General features: G+C 35.2%; 1 protein-coding gene across 1 annotated transcript in view; it reads right to left on the bottom strand.

Annotated features, from left to right (window-relative positions):
* Positions 623 to 26,062, bottom strand: part of TRPM7 (transient receptor potential cation channel subfamily M member 7) — a 108,658-nt gene continuing 83,218 nt past the window's right edge. The window contains exons 28-39 of the mRNA XM_005685780.3: positions 25,719 to 25,815; positions 23,723 to 23,793; positions 22,532 to 22,566; positions 20,670 to 20,695; positions 17,932 to 17,982; positions 17,773 to 17,838; positions 16,873 to 17,156; positions 16,668 to 16,750; positions 16,310 to 16,515; positions 13,804 to 13,855; positions 13,596 to 13,702; positions 623 to 2,086 (exon numbers count right to left, since the gene is read on the bottom strand). Of these exons, the coding sequence (XP_005685837.1) occupies positions 1,956 to 2,086; positions 13,596 to 13,702; positions 13,804 to 13,855; positions 16,310 to 16,515; positions 16,668 to 16,750; positions 16,873 to 17,156; positions 17,773 to 17,838; positions 17,932 to 17,982; positions 20,670 to 20,695; positions 22,532 to 22,566; positions 23,723 to 23,793; positions 25,719 to 25,815 (1,209 nt within the window). The 3' untranslated portion in view covers positions 623 to 1,955. The remainder of the gene's footprint in view (positions 2,087 to 13,595; positions 13,703 to 13,803; positions 13,856 to 16,309; positions 16,516 to 16,667; positions 16,751 to 16,872; positions 17,157 to 17,772; positions 17,839 to 17,931; positions 17,983 to 20,669; positions 20,696 to 22,531; positions 22,567 to 23,722; positions 23,794 to 25,718; positions 25,816 to 26,062) is intronic.

Here is a 26,062-nt window from a genome sequence, read left to right on the forward strand (position 1 = left end):
GTTAATGAATAGATTTGTTTCCAAAAAGTGACTAGGAATTGGTACAGAAATCATCAGTAGTCATTATACTTGAAAGTCAATATACCATGGGGCTGAAGAATGTAGATAAAAGCCTGTTTGCGTTCAAATCCTAGTGCTGCTCCTAAGTATAAGAATCTGAGATAACAAGTGCTTGTTATCCTGTTACCAGCGTAACAGGATGACAATAACACCTATTTCATAAGATTGTTTTAAGGATTAAATGCCTTGTTATCCTGTTACCAGCATAACAGGATGACAATAACACCTATTTCATAAGATTGTTTTAAGGATTAAATGGGTTAATACATGTAAAGTATTTAGTGTAATATCAGATACATATTAAGTACTAAATAAATGTTCTCTTACTGTTATTATCATGAGGATATAATCAACAAAAAATAAATATAAATCTGTTTTCTGACATAACAAGAAACAGATCCAAAAATAAAGACACAGAAAGAAATCAAGATCATTTTAAACACTGTACAGGAGATCAAAAAGTACAGGTGTACAAGATGGTTCATTAAAAAAAAACTGATATTGTGAAAAAATTAACACTGAAAATACTATTTTTCAGAATGATTAAACTCAGTAAAACATCTGTAAACAAGAATAAATTTATTTAATTTCTTTTAAAGATTTAATGATATACAAAATGTATATAGCATATTTTTAATACATTTTCTTTCTCCCCCCTCATCAATATTAAACACTATTTGAACAGCTTATCTCTTTTTGCCTTGTCTGTATCTATGAGATACACTACTGAATACAAATAAGATTTACACTGCTCCCTCCCAAATAAAAATTAAAATTAGTACCTAGGGGTAAAAAAAAGAAAGAAAAAAAAATCAAAGCACAGAACTTTAGACAGACGAAAAGCTTTTCTTATTGTTGAGCATTCAACAATATCTGGGGCTGTTAAATTACATTTTATTGGCATAAAGTTGCATTGCAATCTCCCAACATTACATAATGATAATCCAATTCAATTTCTTAAGTACCACAAACATTATTCATGTTCAAATGTTCCTACACAATTTTAAATATATGCAAGAATTCATGTTTACATTCTGATTTGATATATTGGTCAATAAAATCTTTTGAAAAGTATGTAACTTCCAAGTTGTCACTATATATATGATAGGAAAAAAGCACTTTAACTTTTCTCACAAGGGAACTTCTCTTGAACAGTGAGTTAAGTTTTTCCTTTGAGATATTTAGGTTATAGCAATCTAACATGGCTTTCTTCTATTTAACAATGTCTTGAGAAAACAATTTTTTAAAAAATTATACTTTTGCACAATTTGGGCTCTATTTAACAAAAAACTGGCTCTATCTTTTAAATAGGAGCCTAACCCTGATTCATAAAGTCCCTCTTAGAAAATGGTTTTCAACCTGGGCTTCCTATATCCCTGTAGAGCTAGAATTATATAACAAGCCTCCTTTCCCATGGCCAATAAGCATCTAGTTGGGCACTAGTGACATCACTGAACACACTAAAACACACTGAGGAAGACATCTGACTGCCATTGAACCAAAAGACTGGGTGACTTCATTTCACTAGCTGAATGGCAGTAAACCAGCTGCCAATAAAATCTGCAGACACCTAACTTTGGTTAATGGTATTGCACCACGCAAAGAGGGTTATTACCCTCATCAGAACAAAGTCAAATGAAATTCTCTGTTAAAAAGAGCCCTTTAAAAAGTTATAAATACTAATTTTTCTTTACCTTTAAAATTTAACAGCTGCCAGCTGTATCATATAGGGAGTTCTTGACTGACTAGTTTAACTGGGCCAAAAGAATATTGACCTTTTAACTGTGCTAGATTCAGCACACACTCTTCTGTATTATCAAACAATTTCCTCCTAACAGAAAAGTGACACAGTAACATTTTTGTGAGGTGTAATCAAAACCAATGATTCAGTAATATTATAACATCAGACGAATAGAATTAGTTGATTCTGATTCTTTGGTGGAATTTCCAGGCTGAAGAGTCAAATCAGAAGGCTCATCCTGAGGAAATATTATTTTATCAGGTGTATAGTCATTCCTCTTCAGATCTATATTCACAACCCCAACAAAAAAAGAAAAAAAGAGTCAGTATTGCTTAGAAAAAGAAAAGAACATTTCCTAAATCAATTTCCCTTTAAACATGCCCGATCTATTTTTTACAATATTGTTATAAATTCAAGTCACAAAATTTATATGCATAAAAATGAAATCATTCAACAAATAATTATGTTCTGACTATGAGTTAATAACTCATGTAAGTATAGAAATGTTAGCACTGAACAAGGCAGATAACGTCCCTGTTCTAATGGAACTTATGTTCTTAAGGAAAACAAACAAAACAATAACAGAATTATAAGCAGTAACAAGTGCCTTGAAGAAAACAGTGTGAAGAGGGTCAAGTGGGAGATGGTATATGGTGATTCTTTTAGACAGGGCTGGGCAGAAGAGCTGCAGGAGATAACATGTGAGTAAAGACTTGAATATTGAGAAATACTGAGAATACTCGTTGGAAGGACTGAAGCTGAAGCTCCAATACTTTGGCCAACTGATATAAACAGCCAACTCACTGGAAAAAGACCCTGATTCTGGGAAAGATTGAAGGCAGAAGGAGAAGTGGGCAACAGAGGATGAGATGGTTGGATGGCATCACCAATGCAATGGACATGAACTTGGGCAAATCCTGGGAGACAGTGAAGGACAGGGAAGCCTAGAGTGCTGCAGTACATGCGGTTGCAGAGTCAGACGACTTGGCAACTGAACAATAACATCAATTGAGAAATGACCTATCAAAGTCCCAGGAAGAAGAGTACTCTATGCAGAGAGAAAGTTGATTACAGACTATAGAAAGGAAAAAGACTTGGTGTGTTCCAAGAATGACAAGCAGTAGCATGGCTTGCAAGTAGGGAAAGACTAGGAAAAAATGAAGTCACGCAACAGTTAATTACCAAAAGTTGTCAAACTACAGCCTGTGGGCCAAATCTGGTCTGCCCTGTTTTTGTAAATAGTTTTATTGGAATGCAGCCATACAAATTTGTTTATAGACTGTCTATCAATAACCTCAGATATGCAGATGACACCACCCTTATGGCAGAAAGTGAAAAGGAACTAAAGAGCCTCTTGATGAAAGTGAAAGAGGAGAGTGAAAAAGTTGGCTTAAAGCTCAACATTCAGAAAACGAAGATCATGGCATCCAGTCCCATCACTTCATGGGAAACAGATGGGGAAACAGTGGAAACCGTGTCAGACTTTATTTTTGGGGGCTCCAAAATCACTGCAAATGGTGACTGCAGCCATGAAATTAGAAGACGCTTGCTCCTTGGAAGAAAAGTTATGACCAACCTAGATAGCATATTCAAAAGCCGAGACATTACTTTGCCAACTAAGGTCCATCTAGTCAAGGCTATGGTTTTTCCAGTGGTCATGTATGGATGTGAGAGTTGGACTGCGAAGAAGGCTGAGCACCAAAGAATTGATGCTTTTGAACTGTGGTGTTGGAGAAGACTCTTGAGAGTCCCTTGTACTGCAAGGAGATCCAACCAGTCCATTCTGAAGGAGATCAGCCCTGGGATTTCTTTGGAAGGAATGATGCTAAGGCTGAAACTCCAATACTCTGGCCACCTCATGTGAAGAGTTGACTCATTGGAAAAGACTCTGATGCTGGGAGGGATTGGGGGCAAGAGGAGAAGGGGACGACAGAGGATGAGATGGCTGGATGGCATCACTGACGTGATGAACATGAATCTGAGTGAACTCCGGGAGTTGGTGATGGACAGGGAGGCCTGGTGTGCTGTGATTCATGGGGTCGCAAAGAGTCGGACACGACTGAGCGACTGAACTGAACTGATGGCCGTTTCTGTACTACAGTGGGAGAGCTGGGTAGCTGTGACACAAGTCACATGGCGCACAAAGCCTAAAATACATACTTTGCCCTTTTTTTTTTCCCTGGCTGCACCATGCAGCATATGGGATCCTAGTTCCTCAACCAGGGACTGAATCCATACCCCTTGCATTGGAAATGTGGAGTCTTAACCATTGGACCACCAGGGAAGTCCCTATTTCTTTTGCCTTTTACAGAAAAGTCTGCTGACCTCTGATTCAGGGGACACAAGCAAAGGTAAGTACACATTACAGTAAAATCCACTGGAAGGTATTAAGCAGTCTTAAGGGAGGAATGTAACATAATCAAATTTATTTAAAATGACCATTCCAATTGTCATGAAGTCTTCTTAGGGGACAATGGGTAAGAATCTAGGAAACAAAACAGTGGCAATGACGATGAAAAGAAATTGATAAATCCTAGGGAGATTTCAGAATTTGAGCAGACAGAATTTGACAGATTGGTTATGAAAAGTGAGAGAAAAAAGGAACTGGCTAGCTTTTAGGTTTTGAGCCTGAGCAACTTGGTAACCATTAATGAGACAGGGAAGTAGAGTTTTGTAGGAAGGGAAATGAAAGTCAAGAATTCTGAAGTGAACATGTTACTTGAATCTGGAGCCTGTTATACAGAGTGAAGTATATCAGAAAGAGAAAAACAAATAGTGGATTCATATGGAATCTAGAAAAATGGCACTGATGAACTTATCTGCAAGGCAGGAACAGAGACGCAGACAACAGACTTGTGGACACAGCAGAGGAAGGAGAGGGTGGGATGAATTGAGAAAGTAGCACTAACATATATACACTACCGTGTATAAAACAGAGAGCTAGTGGGAAGCTGCTGTATAACAAGGAGCTCAGCTCAGTGCTCTGTGGCAACCAAGAAGGGTGAGATCGGGGAGAGGTGGGAGGGAGGCTCAAAGGGGAAGGGATATATGTGTACTTTTGGCTAATTCACATTGTTGTATGGTAGAAAACAACACAGCATTGTTAAGCAATTATCCTCCAATTTAAAAAAAAAGGTAATTAAAGTAGCAATGAAAGAAAGGGAATACAGAAACAGGAGCTCAGCAAAAGTTAGTCTTTAGTTAAATCTGGTACTAGTAACATGGGAACTGCATATATAGCTATGGGATAGGATGAACTTGACATTATAGACACATATGACAATGGTTGCAGAATTGAAAAACTTAAGAGAGTAGTATCAAATTTATATTTTAAACCAGAGTTGTCCATAAACCCTTTTACTTTTACTTCCATATAAAACCAAACACGTTCAGTTAGGCAAATATACTCCAATTAAAAAACAAGAGGTAACTAACACTCAGAATATAAACTGTTAATTTTAATTTCAGCAACAGTCTATGTTCAATGATCCAAATACATACTTACTACAGTATGAACAATTTTTATAAACTTTAAGACTTTGCATTAGGCCTTAAGGAATGCAAATTAATTGGCAGCTGAACTGTACACAAAGAACAATGGACAGAAACATAATTATAATTCAATTCACAAGTGCAGTGTTAACTAATGGTGTAACCATGCGCAAACCATGTAAACTCTTATTTTATATTCTGCAAAACAATTCATTTGGACTAGATTGCTTTTAATGTCTCTATTAAGCTGTGAAATCCTGCTTATAATGATAATTTAAAAAACAGATATGCTATTAAAAATTGCATTGTATCAAAAACCAAGTAAAAACTGTATTTGGGCTGCCTGTTAAATTCACCACTGTATGTTCCACTTCTGGCTAAAATAGACAAAAATATTCCTTCTTCTCTCTTTCACTGATTACAACCTTTTACATGATATATAAAGCAACTACCTGAGATTTCTGAAAAATGACAGCAGATATATCGGAAGGAAAATCTGAACTTGAAGAATGATCTACATGGCGGTGAATTTCCTGTTTTTGGTTCTTTTTTCATCTCTTATTTTAGGCTTAGACTTGAGGATAGCTCAGTCACAGAAATGTACAGTGAATGTGGACAAAAAAGCTCCAAGAGTTCCCAGGTTGAGGATAAGGAAGGAGGACCTGTGGGATGGAAAATGTTGAGGGGAATGCTCTTTTTAATTTTTCTTTTTGCTCTTGCCCTTTACCTAAGACAAACCCTAGTCAAGAAGAGGCATTCCTACAATGGTGGAAGCAGGGAAAGTACCCACAACTCAGAGAGAAAAACCTCTCTGACCAGAAGAACTGAGAATAGGTACCTTTTGATCCAAAAAGTATTACTGTCATCACCAGAAATGGACTAAATTACAGAAAGTATATGATAGCACAGAGAGGCCATAATCCTGGCTTTCTAGTCAGCGTACCAAAAAAAGAAAAAAAGAGGCCCTTGGGAATCACAAAGTATGGAAGAAATCATGGAGAAGAGGAAAATGGAGAGACACCCTCAATTTGTGCATGATACTCCCTGAGTGGCACACAGGTAGAAAGACAGCATGGCATAGGCTTTGAGAATTAAACTATGGTGCAGACCTTTGTTCATGTTTCAGACTTGACCCTGTTTGACACATATTAGAGAAACTTGAATGATAATGCAAAGGTTTTAAAAACCAAACTGACATTGGACTCAAAGTCACACAAAAGACAGACTGTGATTTGAATTTAACTGAAATGGCTGCATAATAACATCAAAAATCTCAAGAGGATTCAACAATTCAAAATTCTCTAGAGGATTTTTAACAAGATCTCAAATTTCATAATATTCTAGATGTAAGGCCAGACCCCGGGGCCATGATGGGCGGCCCTTCCTCTTTCCCACCGGCGGGAAAGTCCCTAACGGAAGGATCCTCCCAGATCCCAGGGACCAATGACAGCACACTTGCCAGCTAAAGCCGCCCCACCCCAGCCACATAGAAGGACATATCAGCCCACGACACCTCAACCTAACAACCTATCCGAGTTAGTTCAGTCGCTCAGTCATGTCTGACTCTTTGCAACATGAATCGCAGCAAGCCAGACCTCCCTGTCCATCACCATCTCCTGGAGTTCACTCAGACTCACGTCCATCGAGTCAGTGATGCCATCCAGCCATCTCATCCTCGGTCGTCCCCTTCTCCTCCTGCCCCCAATCCCTCCCAGCATCAGAGTCTTTTCCAGTGAGTCAACTCTTCACATGAGGTGGCCAAAGTACTGGAGCTTCAGCTTTCCCAGGGCTGATCTCCTTCAGAATGGACTGGTTGGATCTCCTTGCAGTCCAACGGACTCTCAAGAGTCTTCTCCAACACCACAGTTCAAAAGCATCAATTCTTCGGTGCTCAGCCTTCTTCACAGTCCAACTCTCACATCCATACATGACCACTGGAAAAACCATAGCCTTGACTAGACGGACCTTAGTCAGCTAAGTAATGTCTCTGCTTTTGAACATACTATCTAGGTTGGTCATAACTTTTCTTCCAAGGAGCAAGAGTCTTTTAATTTCATGGCTGCAGTCACCATCTGCAGTGATTTTGGAGCCCCCCAAAATAAAGTCTGACACTGTTTCTACTGTTTCCCCATCTATTTCCCATGAAGTGATGGGACCAGATGCCATGATCTTCGTTTTCTGAATGTTGAGCTTTAAGCCAACTTTTTCACTCTCCTCTTTCACTTTCATCAGGAGGCTTTTTAGCTCCTCTTCACTTTCTGCCATAAGGGTGGTGTCATCTGCATATCTGAGGTTATTGATATTTCTGCCGGCAATCTTGATTCCAGCTTGTGTTTCCTCCAGCCCAGCGTTTCTCATGATGTACTCTGCATAGAAGTTAAATAAGCAGGGTGACAATATACAGCCTTGACGTACTCCTTTTCCTATTTGGAACCAGTCTGTTGTTCCATGTCCAGTTCTAACTGTTGCTTCCTGACCTGCATACAGATTTCTCAAGAGGCAGGTTAGGTGGTCTGGTATTCCCATCTCTTTCAGAATTTTCCACAGTTGATTGTCATCCACACAGTCAAACGCTTTGGCATAGACAATAAAGCAGAAATAGATGTTTTTCTGGAACTCTCTTGCTTTTTTGATGATCCAGCGGATGTTGGCAATTTGATCTTTGGTTCCTCTGCCTTTTCCAAAACCAGCTTGAACATGAGGCAGTTCATGGTTCACGTACTGCTGAAGCCTGGCTTGGAGAATTTTGAGCATTACTTTACTAGTGTGTGAGATGAGTGCAATTGTGCGGTAGTTTAAGCATTCTTTGGCATTGCCTTTCTTTGGAATTGGAATGAAAACTGACCTTTTCCAGTCCTGTGACCACTGCTGAGTTTTCCAAATTTGCTGGCATATTGAGTGAAGCACTTTCACAGCATCATCTTTCAGGATTTGAAATAGCTCAACTGGAATTCCATCACCTCCACTAGTTTTGTTCATAGTGATGCTTTCTAAGGCCCACTTGACTTCACATTCCAAGATGTCTGGCTCTAGATTAGTGATCACATCATCATGACTGTCTGGGTCATGGAGATTTTTTTGTACAGTTCTTCCGTGTATTCTTGCCACCTCTTCTTAATATCTTCTGCTTCTGTTAGGTCCATACCATTTCTGTCCTTTATCGAGCCCATCTTTGCATGAAATGTTCCCTTGGTATCTCTGATTTTCTTGAATAGATCTCTAGTCTTTCCCATTCTGTTGTTTTCCTCTATTTCTTTGCATTGATCGCTGAAGAAGGCTTTCTTATCTCTTCTTGCTGTTCTCTGGAACTCTGTATTCAGATGCTTCTATCTTTCCTTTTCTCCTTTGCTTTTCGCCTCTCTTTTCACAGCTATTTGTAAGGCCTCCCCAGACAGCCATTTTGCTTTTTTGCATTTCTTTTCCATGGGGATGGTCTTGATCCCTGTCTCCTGTACAATGTCATGAACCGCATTCGATAGTTCATCAGGCACTCTATCTATCAGATCTAGGCCCTTAAATCTATTTCTCATTTCCACTGTATAATCATAAGGGATTTGATTTAGGTCCTACCTGAATGGTCTAGTGGTTTTCCCTGCTTTCTTCAATTTGAGTCTGAATTTGGGAATAAGGAGTTCATGATCTGAGCCACAGTCAGCTCCTGGTCTTGTTTTTGTTGACTGTATAGAGCTTCTCCATCTTTGGCTGCAAAGAATATAATCAATCTGATTTCGGTGTTGACCATCTGGTGGTGTCCATGTGTAGAGTCTTCTCTTGTGTTGTTGGAAGAGGGTGTTTACTATGACCTATCCGAACCCCCGTCCAGTAACCGTACCTTTTTTGGTGATCTAGCCTGACCATCCCTCGCAACAAACGTATATAAACCACCCCTCAGCACAGTCCAGGCGCGGACTTCCTTGACCTGCCTCGTTTGGGTCCGGGAACCCCGCCCGGTAGTGCTCTCCATTAAAGCCTGTTAGACACTCTTTTCGTGTCCTGGTTGTCTTTTTACCTAACACTAGATATCCTGGACATATTCTAAAATTACTAGAGATACAAAAAACAGAAACATTTAATAGATTCTCAAAGAAAAAGACAACCAACAGATGCCAATCCTAAGATAACCCAGATGGAAAAATTAAAGACTTTAGCTACTGTTATAACCACAGTCCATGATATAGGACAAAAGACTTGAAATGAAAGGAAAACAAGTTTTCAGAAGAGAAAGAGTCAGCACAAAAAGAACCAAAAGGAAATTATAGTTCTGAAAATGTAAGTGAAATAAAAACTTAAGTGCAAAGCTTAACAGCAGAATAAAGAAAGAATGAGGAGTCAGTGAGTGTGTATATTGATCAGTAGAAATTATCTGATCTGAACAAAAGAAAAAAATTAATTTTTAAGTTAGTCCTCAGAAGTCACAAGTTCCTGGGTGACAATTATCAAAAGGTCTTTTTATGAGAGTCCAGGAACAGATGAAAAGGTTGATGAAGAACACATATTTGATGAACTAGTAACTAAAAACTCCCCAAATTTGACACAAGTCATCAATTTGCAAACTTAAGAAGCTTAGTAAAGCTGAAACAAGATAAACTCAGAGAAAGTTACTAGACATAAAATCAAACTGTCAAACTGCTCAAAACCAAAAATAAATACTAAATCTTGAAAGGAGATACATTATAATGATACATCATGTAAAAAGGAAGAATAACTCAAATGACTATGGAGTTTTCATCAGAAATTAGAGAGGCCAGAAGACAGCAGAACATTTTTTAAGTGCTGACAGATAAAGTGTCAATCTCAAATTCCAGATCCAATGAAAATACCCTTCAGGAATGAAAGCAAAATACATTCTTAGGTAAGGGAAACTATGAGCAACCACTTAAAAAAAAACAACATAAAGATAAAAGAGAATACTAAAATGAAAAGGAGGCAAAACAACAACAAAACAAAACAGAGATGTCAATCAGAAAACAATAAAACAGCAGATAAAAACCTAACCATATCAATAATTACATTAAACATAAAGGGTCTAAAACAGCAATTAAAAGATAGAAATTGTTAGATTTAAGAAACACAGATTAAACCTAGGAACTAATTACTTTACGCTGTCTATAAGAAAATCACTTTAAAAATAGTTAATATAGACAAGTAAAAATAATAGGAAAAGATATCTGATGGAACCACCAATCAAAAGCTATGCTAATATCAGACAAAGTAGACTTTAGAACAAGGGAAATTACCATACCATTACATAATGATAAAAATTAAACCATTAAATCAAGAAGCTTTAACTTCTTGGTATAAATCTTTGTATATATATAAAAATCTTTATATATACTGTAAATCAGTGTAGCAAAGCTTCAAAATATATGCAGGGAAAACTGAGAAAACTGAAAGCAAAGCAGACAAATTCACAATTAAAGATCTCCTTTCTAAGTAATGAACAGAGTTAAGTAGACAGAAAATCAGCAAGGATATAAAAAAGCAGTACAACACTATCAAAAAACTTTCTTTCATTAACATTAATCAAATACTTTATCCAACAAGAGAATATTCCCTTGAAATATAACATTCATTCACTAGAGACAGTATCTTTATAAGGTTTACAATTTTTCTTTAAATTGAATTCATATAAAGCATGTTCTCTTATCATAATGGAATTAAGCAAGAAATCAGTTTACCAGGAAAAATTACAAACATTTGAGAACTAAAAAAGACATTTGTAAATAATCTATATGTCAAAGAGGAAATCTCAAGGGAAATAAGCTATATTTAAAAAATTAAAAACAAAAATAATACATATCCCTCTATATTTTTTAACACAAAATTTATGAAATGCAGCTAACACAATACAGGAAAATCTATAGCACTAGTCTCAATAATCTAAATTTCTACCCTAACTAGAGAAAAAACAAACTAAACCCAGAGCAAGCAAGCAGAAAAATGGAAATAATAGAGAAAAAAAAATCAAAGAAACTGACAACAGATAATAGGATAAAGCAATGAAAACAAAAACTGGTTCTTTTAAAGTACCAATAACACGGATACACTTTAGCCAGATTGAAAAAGAAAAAGCATATGATACCATAAAAGAGAGGATTCACCAGAATCACCAGACATTTTAAAATATAGCATCACAAAAAGAACTATGCCCATAAATTTGCCAATTTAAATAAAATAAAGTCAAATACTATACAATCTCATTTATACACAGAACCTAAGAAAACAAACTGACAGGAAGAGATGATTTCTGATTACCAGAGGTGGAGGGTAAGGTGAGGAAAAACTGGAAGCAGGCGGTCATAAGGTACAAACTTTCAGTTACACAATAAATAAGCACTAGGGATATAATGTAGAATACCACAACTATAGCTAACACTGATATATGATACACAGGAAAGTTGTTAAAAGAGTAAATAAATACCAAGAGTCATCATGAGGAAAAATATTTTCTTTTATTTCTATTCTATGTATATGAAAAGATGAATGCTAGCTGAATCTATTGTGGTAAAATCACTTCACAGTTTATGTAAATCAAACCATCATGCTGTCTGTATGCCTTAAACTTACACAGGTGTATTATTAACTATTTCTCAAAACAAATAAAATGGACCAACCCCCTGAAAGACACAAACTATTAAAACTCACTCAAAAAAACAGTATCTATCTAAAAAAAATAAACTCTTAGTTAAAAAGTATCTGATGAAGAAAATTTCAGACAGATGGTTTTGCTAGATAATTCCATCAAATATTTGAAGTGGAGGTAGTATCAATTCTATACAATCTATTCCCCAAAACAGAAGAGGTGTAAATAATTCCAACTTATTTTTAAGGCATTATCCGAAAACAAAACAAGAATGACAGTACAAGGGGGAAAAAAAAATCTCACAGATCAACATTCTTCATGAACATAGATATAAAAATCATCAACAAAACATTAGGAAATTGAAGCTATATACAATTTGAACACACAAATGAACACAAAAAAAGATAATATATCAAGATGAAGTGGAGTTTTTCCTGGGAATACAAGACTGGCTCAACATTTAAAAAAAGACAATTAGTGTAATTCAATGTAACAGTAACCAATTAAAGAAGAAAAACCAAATGATCAAACCAAAAATATAGATGCAGAAAAAACATCTGACTAATTCGATGTCCATTTAGGATAAGCACCTTCAAGGAATAAGGTGTGAAAGAGGATGTCTACTCTCACTATTCATATTGAACATTGTACTAGAATTCCTGGCCAGTGAAAAAAGTTAAGAAAAATAAATGAAAGGCATACAAATTGCAAAGGAAGTAACAAAACTGTCTCTACTGTCTACACAGAATTTACAAACAAAAAACTAAACTAAACCAAATCAAAAAGCCTCATAGAACTAAGTGAGTTTAGCAAGAATGTAGGATACAAGGTCAATATACAAAAATAAATAATTTCTGAATCTGTTAACATGAACAATTAAAAAAAAATTACAGACAGTAGTAGTAACATGCTTACTATGTTACTATGTCCCTGGCACTGTTCCGGAAGTACTTCACAAATACCAACTCGTTTAAACCTCAAACAAACAAAAACTACAAACCTCTATGATGTAGGTATTCTTTGAGGACCTGGAGTCTGGCTCCCAGGCCCAAGGTCTTCACTACTACATTACTGGTCATAATGAGAGGAACTTTCAGAAATACAGGTCCAGGGCAAGTGCCAAGCACCTGTAATTTTGGAAAAGTTCCAAAGGGGATGACAATGCACACCAAAGAGCGAGAACCACTGGTCTGTGAAACAACTTACAATTCAAAAATTCTCAAATATAAAGATGAAATTACTATCATGAGTAACTGTATCTGCAATTCCTTGTTTCTGTTTCATGAAACACTCTTTTCCAGGCCAACTTGAAAGTCTATGCATCCTTCAAGTTTTAGGCAAATCTGTTAGTTCCATAGGTAGCATTCCTTGACCTTTAAGTTTGTGTTAAGTGATGTGTTTACCTGGTCTATTTTTTCTGCTTGATATTTATGATAGTCCTATAATCCTCTGTTAATCTTTTAGTATTTAAGATCTGACTAAACTCCACTGAGAGCAGGGACCATGTTTGCCTCATTCACTATCATATCATCAAAATCTAACACAATTTCTAGCATCCACCAGACTCATAATACATTTATATCAAGAGAATGAACTCTGTATTTCTGTAAGTAAGGAAAGAAAGCACAGATTCATTTATGTTTCTGGCCTTATGAAGTTCTGCAGTAGCTAACTCTGCTAACAATTTATATACTTTATACTGATTAAGAAAGCGCTTACCTGGAAGTTTAAGTTTTCTACAGCAAGAATTACAGTGATGTTTTGCTCTGAAGTTTTTTATTGCATCTTCTCCTAGATTTGCTGGGCCAAAAACCATATCACAGGATCTGTGGAATTGGTAGTTAAAAGAAAAAGTCAGTTGATGCAAACAGAAATGTAGAGTTTGAAATTATAAAAAGATTTTCATGAAATTATTAAAACTCATTACCTCTTTTCTTCTGCCTTTATCACAGATGGGTCAGTCAAACTTTCACCCACACCTTTATATGTATATACAAAGAAGATAATTCATATTATGTAATTGATATAAAATACTGATATATACATAATAAAAAGGTCACAGGAAATTCTACAGTATCATCAACCATTACACAATGTTAAGCTATTCAAAAGAGTATAGTTTTTCTCTTTTGACCTCAACATTGCACTAGCAACAAGTACAGTTCCTGCAACATGAACAACAGTTAAATGTCAGAGTTGGCAGGCAGACAATGCAAGTTCCTGATTACACCAGTTTCTGATGCAACAAGACCAAGGCTGCAAGTAAATATTTCCTTATTTACAATTTGCCCTTGTTTCACCTTAGTTAGCAAAAAACAATTAAGTACATGAAGGCATGATCTGTAAGCCATTTTAAAAATATCCTGGATTTTTAAAAATCACAGACTAACATATGAATACACCTGGCTCAAAAGATTCAGATTACATAAAAATAAGACTGTGAATGTTTTTCTTCACCCCCAGTCCTCTCCAGAGGTGTTAAAAGTGAGATTAAATCTCTTCAGTCTTACCTATTCATTCACATAAAGAAAGAATAACTACTGATACTTGAACAATCATAAAATATTTTACCCATTAGAATGAAATCTAATAAAATGGTTAGAATTTCACAACAGAAAAATCTAGAATTAAAATATGATACTAATTTCTTCTCAGACTGGCATTCCATACTGAACAGATGAAGAAATGGGCACAGTGATGAGTGCTTGCATAGTGCTGAGTATGAATTCCTACAACCTTTTGGAAAAGGTTAAAATGGCAGGCACTCTTAAAACTGTACTCTCTAAACCTAAAAAATAGGGTGGCTGTGTGACAAGAGAGGATTTAAATCATGCTATGCTTTCATACTACAACAGTTAAAAGGAATGACTCAAATTTATCAGTAATAACCCAGAAGATGTTTATCATATACCGTTAGGTAGGAAAAAAAAGCAAGTGAAATACAAACACATACTCAAACACACACACACATATATAGCATGATTCCAGTTGGAGAAAAATCCCAACACAAAATGATTAAAGGAAAAAAAATTCGTGAATTTGTCTTCACAAAAGTACAGAAATAGTAAAGATGGGAGCATTCTGTTCTTTATACATTTCTATGTTGTTTGTTTGTAGTAATTATCTAAAATATTTTTATTTAAAAATGGCTCCATAACATTAATTTTATAGAGAACATCAAAATTACCCTGCTTATTAAAAGTAACTGCCATCTCTTAATCAATATTCATAGTTTGGCCTCATTTCCTAGGGCACACTTGAAAATGGATTGGCCCATCTAATAGAATATATCAGAGTTTTCACTACATACACACCACTTAATCATTTATATAAAATGAATTACTGAAAAAACAATAGCTATTTTTATACAATTTTGTTGAGTTGGTATTGAAATAACAAATGTTGGTTTGTCAATAAATCTTTTATATCTATATAATGAAAGAAGTCATCAAGTGATAAACATTCTGAACAATTGTTCTTAGGTGACGTTGAATTCTGATCTATGTTAACAGTTGAAATTAAAGCTACTCTTTAGGAAAAAAGCAAATCACTGCTCTTTCCCAGCCATAGTTTCTTCTTTTTTTTTTTATAGAAACGAAAGAATCTGTCTACAAAGAAGCTACGATCAGTTTTTCCCTCCTAGTATACATGCTGCTCCACTAACCAAGTGCTGGAATCTATTCATTACCTCTTAAATCTGATCTGTCCTTACAGCTTACCTTGACCAGTAAAATGTGGCAGAAGGGATCTGGGCCCATTTGGGGCCTAATGTAAGAATTCCTGCTTTCTCTCTGGAGAAGCCAGCTGTCACTTAAAAAGTCTAATTACCCCAAACTACCATGCTGTAAGAAAAGTCCAAGCTAGCAAGCCATGTAGAGAGATCACTGGGTGGAGAACTGAGGAATTCAGCTGTCTTAAACAGAGACTTAAAACATTTGGCTCCAGTCAAGCTGTCCAAACTAGTATCCAGCCATTCAAATTCTCCAAGAGTACAGCAAAGATAACCTAGCCCCAAATTCTTGAACCAAAAAAGTGAAAGCAAATTTTTTTTAATCCACTAAATATTTAGGTAGTTCAGTTGACAGTAATAAATAGCAAGTACTCCAGAAACAATAAAGATTACTTATTATTGTTTTAAAGAAATAATCTTTATACTTTTAAAAAACTAAGGCTATAGATCTATGAGTAAAATAGGGGATTTCACATGTTTTTGCTTATTAAAACATCTGCACTGCCTAGATAACAATTAAGATAGCCAGACCCTATTCTTCAGGACCCTGATAGCTACATACTATGGCCATTATTGACTTGCTTTTTTAACAGCTTTTACTGACCTAAGATTTTACATATCTATAGAGAAGCAGATTTCTGTATATTAAATAGATGAGAACCTGATGCATAATTTCCTTTCAGCAATATTTTAATAAATTTACCTTGTAAATCAAGTACCAGTAACTCCCCTCTTGTATATTCATAAGTCCAGTGGCTAAAGGCCAGCATAATTTCTTCCAGTGTATTAGTTGGAATAATCTCATCACCATTATTGTTGTTGTATTTTCTAAATTCTCCAGTCATACATTCTTCCACAGCAAACCACTGTCCTGCTGAATGGCAATACAGCAGGAAAACTTCAAGGAACCTTATGAGAAAGTTATAGATATTACTAGCAGTTTTGTTAATAAAATTCTAATCAATCTGTAAAATGGGTAAATAATGAAATTCAGCATCCATAATGAAGGTCAAAATAGAATGTTATCCACTAAAAGATCTCAGAAATTTGTAAAGATTTACCTTGGAGAATATGGTATGGATTTGGGTTTCATTTGGTTGAAGGCAAATGTGAGTTTTTGCGCTGCTCTCTGTTGTTGAATTTCCTACACAACAGAAAAAAGAAACCTTTGTTCAACATTGACATTAAGACTTTATTAATTATACTTTAGCAGTGAAAACAAGAAGCTCAAACAATGCTTCACTGTATGCATTCACTAGCACTTACTCTAAGACAGAGATGCAGAACTGTATCTTCTTTATAAATACTTGACCATGTGTTAACCACTTCAGGAAGAAAAGATTTGATAATATAAAGATGTCCTGATTTGAGGATATCATGTTCTGACCAAGTACACTGTACTTTGACAGCTCTTCGTAAACCTCCTCCCATCTCTTCTTTACTTAAAAATTCTATTTTGGCACAGAGGCCCAGCTGTGACCAAGAAGACATGCTGTTATTCAGTATGTTGGGAGAACTCTCTTCCAATCGATACACTGTGACAGGCTCACCTGCAAGATGAATGGACACATTTTAAGGTCAAAATATGACTCTAAAAAGCACGGAGCAAAAATTGGCAGGTATCTTTGGTTAAGATTAAGTAAGGAATAGAAAATGAGATGGACCAGGTTGTAGTTTTATAAAAGAAGTTTAAGGACAAGAAATATTCAGAAACCAAGATCTAGTATTTCTAAGTTCACATGTATTCGGTAATGATAAGCATTTCTGAAATCATGAACATTTTGGAGAAAAATTTTTAAAAAGTAACTAGACTTCTAACCATTTGTAAGCTAAACTTTCAGACAGGAGGTTAGATCTGTTCCATAAATCCTGTGATATCAATTTATCAGTGCTTTCATTACTAAACTATGATCAAGAGCTGTTTTGAATTAAAATACACCACTGCTTCTGGATGTGAGAAATAAAGAAAAATCAATACTTCTGATGCCTTCATCTATTTAAATATACCTGACTCTTGTAATCAGGCTGATTAAAACTTACATGAAGTTAACACTGCTTAATGCAATTTCTCCTCTTTCTGTCACCACCTATGTTCTATATTATAGTTTAAACCCACATATTAATTAAGGGTTTATTTCTCCTTTTATTTTTACTTCTTGGTTTTACCTCTTGGAGGCACAGGTGTAAATGGAATGCTCTGGGATAATCTCATCAAGTTATTTCTTTCCACAGCTGCATAAAAAAATGAGAGAGAAATAATGAAATCCCCCAAAGCTCAAAGCATTACTAAATTTTGTTTTTAATATAATATTTATTGTTACTAACCTGAGTAATAGTAATTTGTATCCATAACTGGCTTAAATGGAGAAGCAAGACCTAAAACAGCAAATAAACAAATGAGACCCCTTTAAAAATAATCATACAGCATAAATTTTTGCTCAGGCATTCTCATTTAATCATTCCAAGCTGTCTGCAGGTAAGCTCTCTGCAATTAAAAAAGTGATAAATTATGTCTTTCATGTGCTTTATTACCATATTTTATTATGCCAGATAAGGCAGATTAGTGGTAACTATGCACTCAAAAAGCATATGACAGTTCACACTCTCCTGTCATAAACTACATTCTTCCCTTATTCCCTATTCAAAGTGTGAGAGAAGCGTCATATCTTCGGGGTGTGGAGACAGCCCTGTAACCATTTTAGCGGGTTGACCATGAGCAAATGTGAAATGTAACAAAAAAAACCCTTCCTCCATCTCTAGATGTATTTGAGGACTTCACTTTTTAAAAAATTTTATTTCTTTATTGAAGTACAGTTGATTTACAATGTTGTGTTAATTTCTGTGAGGACTTAACTGTAGTGAGAAAGGTGGAGAATACATTGAACCTATTACGTGTTAAGGTTCTAGAACTTTCTAGAATATAAATGCAAGACTAGGTTCTTTTTTATTTACATTCTTACAGGAGAAGGAAGTCAGTTAACAGTTATAACACTGTGTGATAAATTGTATAAAATGTAGTGTGTGTATGCATATTCTCACACACAGAATATAGGACTGTAGAGGAGAGGTACCAAATGTCTCCTGGTTGAAGAAAGGTTGAAGAATGCCTCAGAGAAAAGAAGAAGGGAAAAGCAAGTAGTTTGGAAGGTGTGGCAGAGTCAGGGCAACATTTGCTATACTTGAGAAACAGAAACTTGTTTAATATGAACAGAACAGTTGTTTTCAACACCATCTATCTATTTATTTATCTACATACCTACCTACCAATCTACCTACTTATCCATATATCAGAATCACCTGTGTGGCTTTTCAAACATAGACTTACCCAGATCTCACTCCAAAATATTCTAACTCTTCAGGTATGTGTCGTCATACAAGTGATTTGGATTTATAACCAAGTATCTGGATATACAACCAAGATCTTACATTAATGAGCAAAAGTACAGGCATACCAGTAGGGAGTAAAGCTACAGAAGCAGGGAATACCAAATTGTTAAAAGCCAAATATGCAATGTTAAGAAAAGACACAGGGGGCTTCCCTAGTGGCTCATTGCTAAAGAATCTGCTTGCCAATGCAGGAGACATGGGTACCCTGATACCACCTTGGTACCATGGGTACCAAGATCCCACATGCCACGGAGCAATTAAGTCAGTATGCCGCAACTACTGAGCTGAGCTCTAGAGCCCAGAAACTCCAACTACTGAGCCTACATGCTGCAACCACTGAGGCCCACGCATCCTATAACCTGTGCTACACAACAAGAGAAGCCACCACAATGAGAAGCTCACGCACCACAATTAGAGAGTAGCCCCTGCTCTCTACAACTAGAGAAAAGCCTGCACAGCAACAAAGACCCAGCACAGCCAAAAATAAAATAAATAAAACTTTTAAAATACTTCAAAAATGAAAAGATGCTGATTTTATCCAAAAACAGTAGAAAAATGGAAAGCAGAGTAGTGACAAGATCAGATCTTCTTGAAAGAATCATTTTGGTGGTAGAATAGAAAAGAGACTGGAAAGGAGCCCAAACTGGCACAATCACTTTGAAACCCTATTTGGCAGTAACTACTGAATATAAACACATGCACCCTACCACCAGCAATTCCACTCCTGTGTACATACCCCCCAAAAAATAAACACATCCCGTTTACCAAACAACATGAACAAGAATGCTCATGCAGCACTATCAATATTAGCCATATACTGGAAGCTACTGAAATACCCATCAAATGGTAGAATCGATACATAAACTGAATATATTCATATAAGAAAATACTATATAGTAGTGAGAATGCCCAACTCATACTACATACAACGTTTATGAATCTCATAAGCATGTGTTAGGACAAAAGTCAGACACAAAAGAAGAGTACACGCTGTAAGATTCCATTTATATATTTTACATATATACACACAAATATACATACATAAAATAGAGAAAAATAAGATAAACACGAACATACACAGATAAAATCAATCTGTGTTGTTTAAGGGGCAGAGGTTATAAAATGATACAGTAGCTAAGATACTGACATGTATTTTGTGATCTGGGTGCCAATTACATGGGATTGCTCACTTACTATATATTTTCTGTATATGCATCAATAAAAGGATTTAAAAATGATGACAGTCTGAACTAAAAGCAGCAGCAGGATGTAGAGTGGAAGATGGATTCCAGAAATGTTTTAGGAAGTAAATATAATAGGACTTTGTGACTGCAAGGTCAAGGGGGTCAAGAATACCTTCCTCTCAGGTTTCACCTAGCTGAATGAAAGAGTAATATTCAGTAGCACAAGGAATATAAGGAAGCAGCAGTCTGGGCAGCAAGGATGAAGGGAAGTGGGAAGACTGCAAAAAGATTATCATTCACATGGTGAGTTACCATATTTGTGAAACACATATAATAAAGAGAAATGAACTGAGGGAACAACTTTCTACTTCCTTGGCTTTTTTCAAATATGAAGCCTAATATTTCTTATCTAGGACAATGTTAGTATTTGCTAAAATAAAATACATTATATACAATTCTTAGCTTTTCACATTGTATTTACTACACACTCACCATTTAAGGTTCCTTCTTCAGGTGGCCTTAAGGAAACACCAAAAAATATAATAAGTTAAGTTACAGCTTTAGTTTTGGCTACCATAAAACTTTATCTTATGAAGTTATTATAAATTCTTAATATAACATTATTAAAATAATTCTGTGATTCAGATTCATTTTTGTTTGAATATCTGCCATTTCCCTTAAGTTAGCATCAAATTCACACACAGATATGTACAAACCCACTATCAATAACTCATACGTCCAATTCAAGCCTACATAAATATCAGTAGTAGTTTGGAGCCAAACTGAAGGTTGAGTACTAATAGAGCAATATATTCCATGACTCCTCTATGATGCAGGTTCACTCCAGTACTTTTACACAGTGCCTTGAAATGACTTTGCAAGACTATAAAAATTCAACCGAATTGATAGGCGAAGAACTGAAAGAACAGTAATTAGGTATCATTTTGCAAAATTCAACTGCTAAAGTTGAAAAAAATTTCTTTCCAATGTTAAACATAATTTATTTATAACAACATATATTGGTACCAAGGAGAGGTTCTATTAATCCCACAGATTACAGTACAGAGTAGAGAGACAGGTATAGTGGAAAAGAGAGTGGAATGCAATAAAGAAAATGGATTAGAAGCTTCGTTCTCCCATTATACAGGTATGTGGCTTTGCTCAGGACTAAAGGACTAGATCCTGAAAGGACGTATAGAGTAGAAGACCTTGGTAATCTCTTTCTAGCTTTTACATTCTGATTCTGATGTTTGGTTTTCACCTTAATAACACAAATATTTTCTTACGGGAAATACTCTGACCGAGCATTAGCCCTTTCTCTACTATTGATAAAGTACTCTTTTCTTGCACCCAAAGAGTACTGCCAACTCTACCTTTGTGGGTACTTCTCTGGGTCAGTATTCTGTAATTTAATGTTCTCTTATTAGCTGAATTAACATCAACTTTAAGTACCAAATCTGTACTTACACCCTACAGTTCTAGCTACAAAAGACATTTATTGTCTGAAGAGGTTTCATTATAAACAGGTCTTTCAAGTACCAGTCAGGACCAGGATATCTCCAAAATTTGACCAGCTGCATACCTATGTAACATTTGGTTTATTTTGTTCTCTATATACTCGCATCTATGTCTGATACAGAGAAGAAAACAGGGTAAACACTGTATAATAAATAATAATTTCCCTCAAATTGGCTTCCCTTCTTAAGCATGCTTCCTATATCAAATAGGTATCAAAACAAGATTACTTTAATGTCCTTTTGAGTCCTAAAATACTAATTTCTAGGCTGGGAAATACATAGGTTATCTTTGATTCTTATGTTTAATCTGAACTGAAATTTTTTACTTTCTGGGGATGACTACTTGTCATGGTCTTCTGTTACTTTTGGTTCTGGATTACCACATCAGCTTTCTAGGGCATTTCCCTGCATGCAGGCTTTCTAAGGTACGCTGTGTATTACTGCTCTAATTACCTAAGTGCTTTCCAAAGGCAGAAGAAAGACTTGTTGATTGGAACAATGGGCAGAGAAATTAACTAAGGTGTCAAACTAGGTCTTTGGAAGCAACTTGGAAATAGGACTAAATAATAAAATCATAATTCTATCATTATATGGAAAATTTTAGTAGAGTTGTGACTACAATATGCCCATAATTATATATAATCATAAAATATATACATTGACTCATAATAAATGATTCCCCAATCTTTTCAGTGTAAAGACAGGAGATCCCAAAATAAATAATCATCAACACTTGCAAGAAGTATTAAAGAGGTTATTATGCAAAGAGCAGAAAAAAGACAACATTCTATTGAATGGAGTACTTTTCACACTAACGGTGAGACAAGGCTTACTTACATTTCTCTATTCAATGGTCTATCTTGTAACCAGTCCTTTAGATAGAAACAAACACAAATGAAAAGTTAAAAGGAAAAGTCTCTAGACAAAGCGTAACTGTTTATCTCTGCTTTGTATCCTATAATACGTTTCATGAATAAAGGGCTGAGAAGTTAATATGAATTTTGTTTGTACAACTAACCCAATAGAATAAAAAAATGGCTATAAAAGCTACCATAAGGCCATTATACAAGGTAGAATAAAGAATTTTACAAGTGTTATTTCTTATAATTATAGTTGTTGGTTAACAATTTTCTCTTCTTAAAATACACATTTGTTTCTATGACTCTGAAAAAAAAATGTGTTTGCTGCAAAAAGAAAAATGCATCAAAGTATTAAGAAAAAAAATTAAAATCATGCAAACTGTGACAAAGAAATCACTAGTAACAGGTATATGTGGTGGGTTTTATTCTGCTGTTTTACATTTCTAAGTGTCAATTTATTTTTACTTCCCCAGTTTGGGACTCACGTTTCCTGAATTTGAATCATCATACATTTCATCATTTTGGAAAATTTAAGTTGTTTATAATTTATTCAAATTCTATCTAGTCTCTCAAGGTCAATTCAGAGGTATTTTCCATATTTTTAATGTTTAACACATTTTCCATCTAATTATAAGCTATGTTACACTGTGGCTGAGTATTATTTCATTGTATACAGAGTGAAGTAAGCCAGAGAGAGGGAAAAAAGTATCATATATTAACACATATATATGGAATCTAGAAAAATAGTATTGAAGAAATGCAGGTGCAGATGTAGAGAACAGGCTTGTGGACACAGTGGGGGAATAAGAGGGTGGGATGAACTGAGAAAGGAGCATTGACATATATACACTATAATGTGTAAAACAGGTAATTAGCAAGAAGGTGCTATACACAAGGAGCCCAGCCTCGCACTCTGTAACTTACAGGGGTGGGATGTGGGTCAGGGAGGGAGGCTTAAGAGGCAGGGGAGATATACAGAAGTAAATATGACTTATTCATGTTGATGCATGGCAGAGACCACCATAATACTGTAGAGCAATTATCCTTCAATTGAAAAAAGTTTTTTTTAAAGCTACACATCATCTCAAATAAAATATCACCATGTTTTAGCTCTTCTCTAATAAATATGATTTTATAGTATGCATATGTTTAATTGAAATATACAAACCGGTAACAAAGCTGCTTTGGAATCTACTTCATGAGTTTCTTCTGTAGATGACCTTCTACTGCTACTTTCCACTAAGAGAAAATTTTAAAAAACAAAAAAGTTTTACAACTAAAACAAACTTTTAATACCAACTAACGAAACACAAGCATTTCAAGGCAGAATGTAAAATTTTCCAAGGATAAGTATCCTTTCCCTAACACTGCTAAACATAAGAATTACACAAGGCTCATGGGTCTCTTGACAGGATATCCAAATTATTCAGTTTTTCTGTGAATAGGCAACACGAAACAAGAGTATGAAAAGAAAAACCCTGTTCTCTGTTTCCAACTTTCTTATGTATCCTTCCAGATATTTTGTGTTTGTATATATACCCCTGCCTTTCCTTTAAAAAAAAAAACCATAAATGCTAATCATGTATCTTCAGACTTTTTAAAAAAATTAATTTACAGACCTTTTTTTGTTGGTGGTTTTTAAAAATGTTTATTTGGTTGTGCCAGGTCTTAGTTGCAGCATGCAAACTCTTACTTGCGGCATGTGTGATCTAGCTCCCTGATCAGGGAGCAAACCCAGGCCCCCTCAATCAGGAGCATGGAGTCTTAACCACTGGATCAGCAGGGAAGTCCCTGTTGTTGGTTTTTGAACTTTAAGCTTGGAGATCTTTCAATATCAGTACACAGAAGATTCTTCTATTCTACTTGGATGCTACATTGAACTTCATACAAAGGACATGCAATAATCTGTTTAACCAAACTACAATTAATGGACATTTGGCCTGATTTCAAATTCTTGCTATAATCCTAGCCCTTGTCTTCTTTAGTGGGAGGTCAATAGATACTGCCAAAAACTGAAACATGAGGATGTAAAACTACAGGCATTCTAATGTTGGTAATAATATCCAAGTTATCTGAAAATGAGAGTTTTATTTCTTCCCTCTCAATCCTTCTACCATTTATTTTTCTTCCTTTTCTTCCTTTGGCTAAAATGTTAAATAGAAATGATAAAGCCAGAATCCTTATTTCCCTTCTGGGGCTTTTAATATTTCATTATGAAGTACGGTATCTGTGGTAAATTTTTGTTAAGATACCTTTTATTTAGATTAAGGAACTCCATTCTATTTTTAATTTGCTAGGAGTTTTTAATCATGAATGAATGTTGAATTCATCGAAGTCAGCCTTTCTGCTGCTATTAAGATGATCAGATAATTTTTTTCCTTTAACTTGTTATCATCATGCCTTAATTATATTTGAATGTTAAACCAATTTGCACTCCAAGAGTAAACCTAACTTGAAGAGAAAGGAGACATGATGGTGAGGGGCATTTACTAGTACTGCTTTTCTTAAGGAATCTTAAAAAGATTCTATGTACCTAACTGAAAAGTTAGATAACAATAAACTTATATGCATATAATATCGATAACTATGACTAAAATAAAAGCATGATATGGAAACATCTCCAGGCCATTTGATTTTTAGATAAAAAATTAAAGGTGCAAGGAATGTACAGTATGCTACATTTTGTATTGAAAATGAGAGGTAGAAAGGACTTATTGTCATGTATGATTATATAAGCATGAAACTCTAGAGGAAAAGCAAAATAACAGTAGTTACATATGGGGCTCAAGTGAGAAACTGACAATGATTTTCAAAGTGCTTGTGTGTATTTTAATTTTGAATCAATAAATGTATTAGCTATTTTTAAAGATTAAATCAGAAACACAAGTTGACTAAATGACTATACCGATTAAAACAGAGCAGCTCCATTTGTAAAAGTTAAAATCAGCAGATTTGTAAAAAGTAAGTCTGCATTTCTTTTAGGACTAAACTGGTTAAAAAAGAAAAACTATCAGAATGTTAAGATTATGTTTTATTCAAGGTTGAGAGCAACAATGATAGACCAGAATCTTCATTTTCTGACTCCTGAAACATTCACTGCTCAGGTGTGTGACATACAAAAAATATCGTTTATTTAATGTAACTCACGTAGTCAAAACACTCACCTTGTTCTGAATGAAGAGGAACAGAAGTTTTGTGACACTCAGTAAATCCAGCGTGAGAACTCACATGTTTCAAAGTGTTTTCAGAAGGAATATCATTCTGCACAGGGTACACATACACAATTTTAAAACAATTTAACTAAATTTCAAATCACTGTTCTAAGTAGTATAAAGAGTCTCTGGATCTATTTAGCTCAATATGCTTTAATCTACCTGGGCTCCAAAGAGTATATTACAAGTTACAATTATTTTCTTCAATATCAATCTCAAAAACTGCCATCAAAATAACCTATTTGCTTATTGTTCATAAATCCACCTGAATGAATCCTTTTCCATAGTAATACAAG

This window comes from Capra hircus, chromosome 10, assembly GCF_001704415.2.
Source record: "Capra hircus breed San Clemente chromosome 10, ASM170441v1, whole genome shotgun sequence".
NCBI lineage: Eukaryota > Metazoa > Chordata > Mammalia > Artiodactyla > Bovidae > Capra > Capra hircus.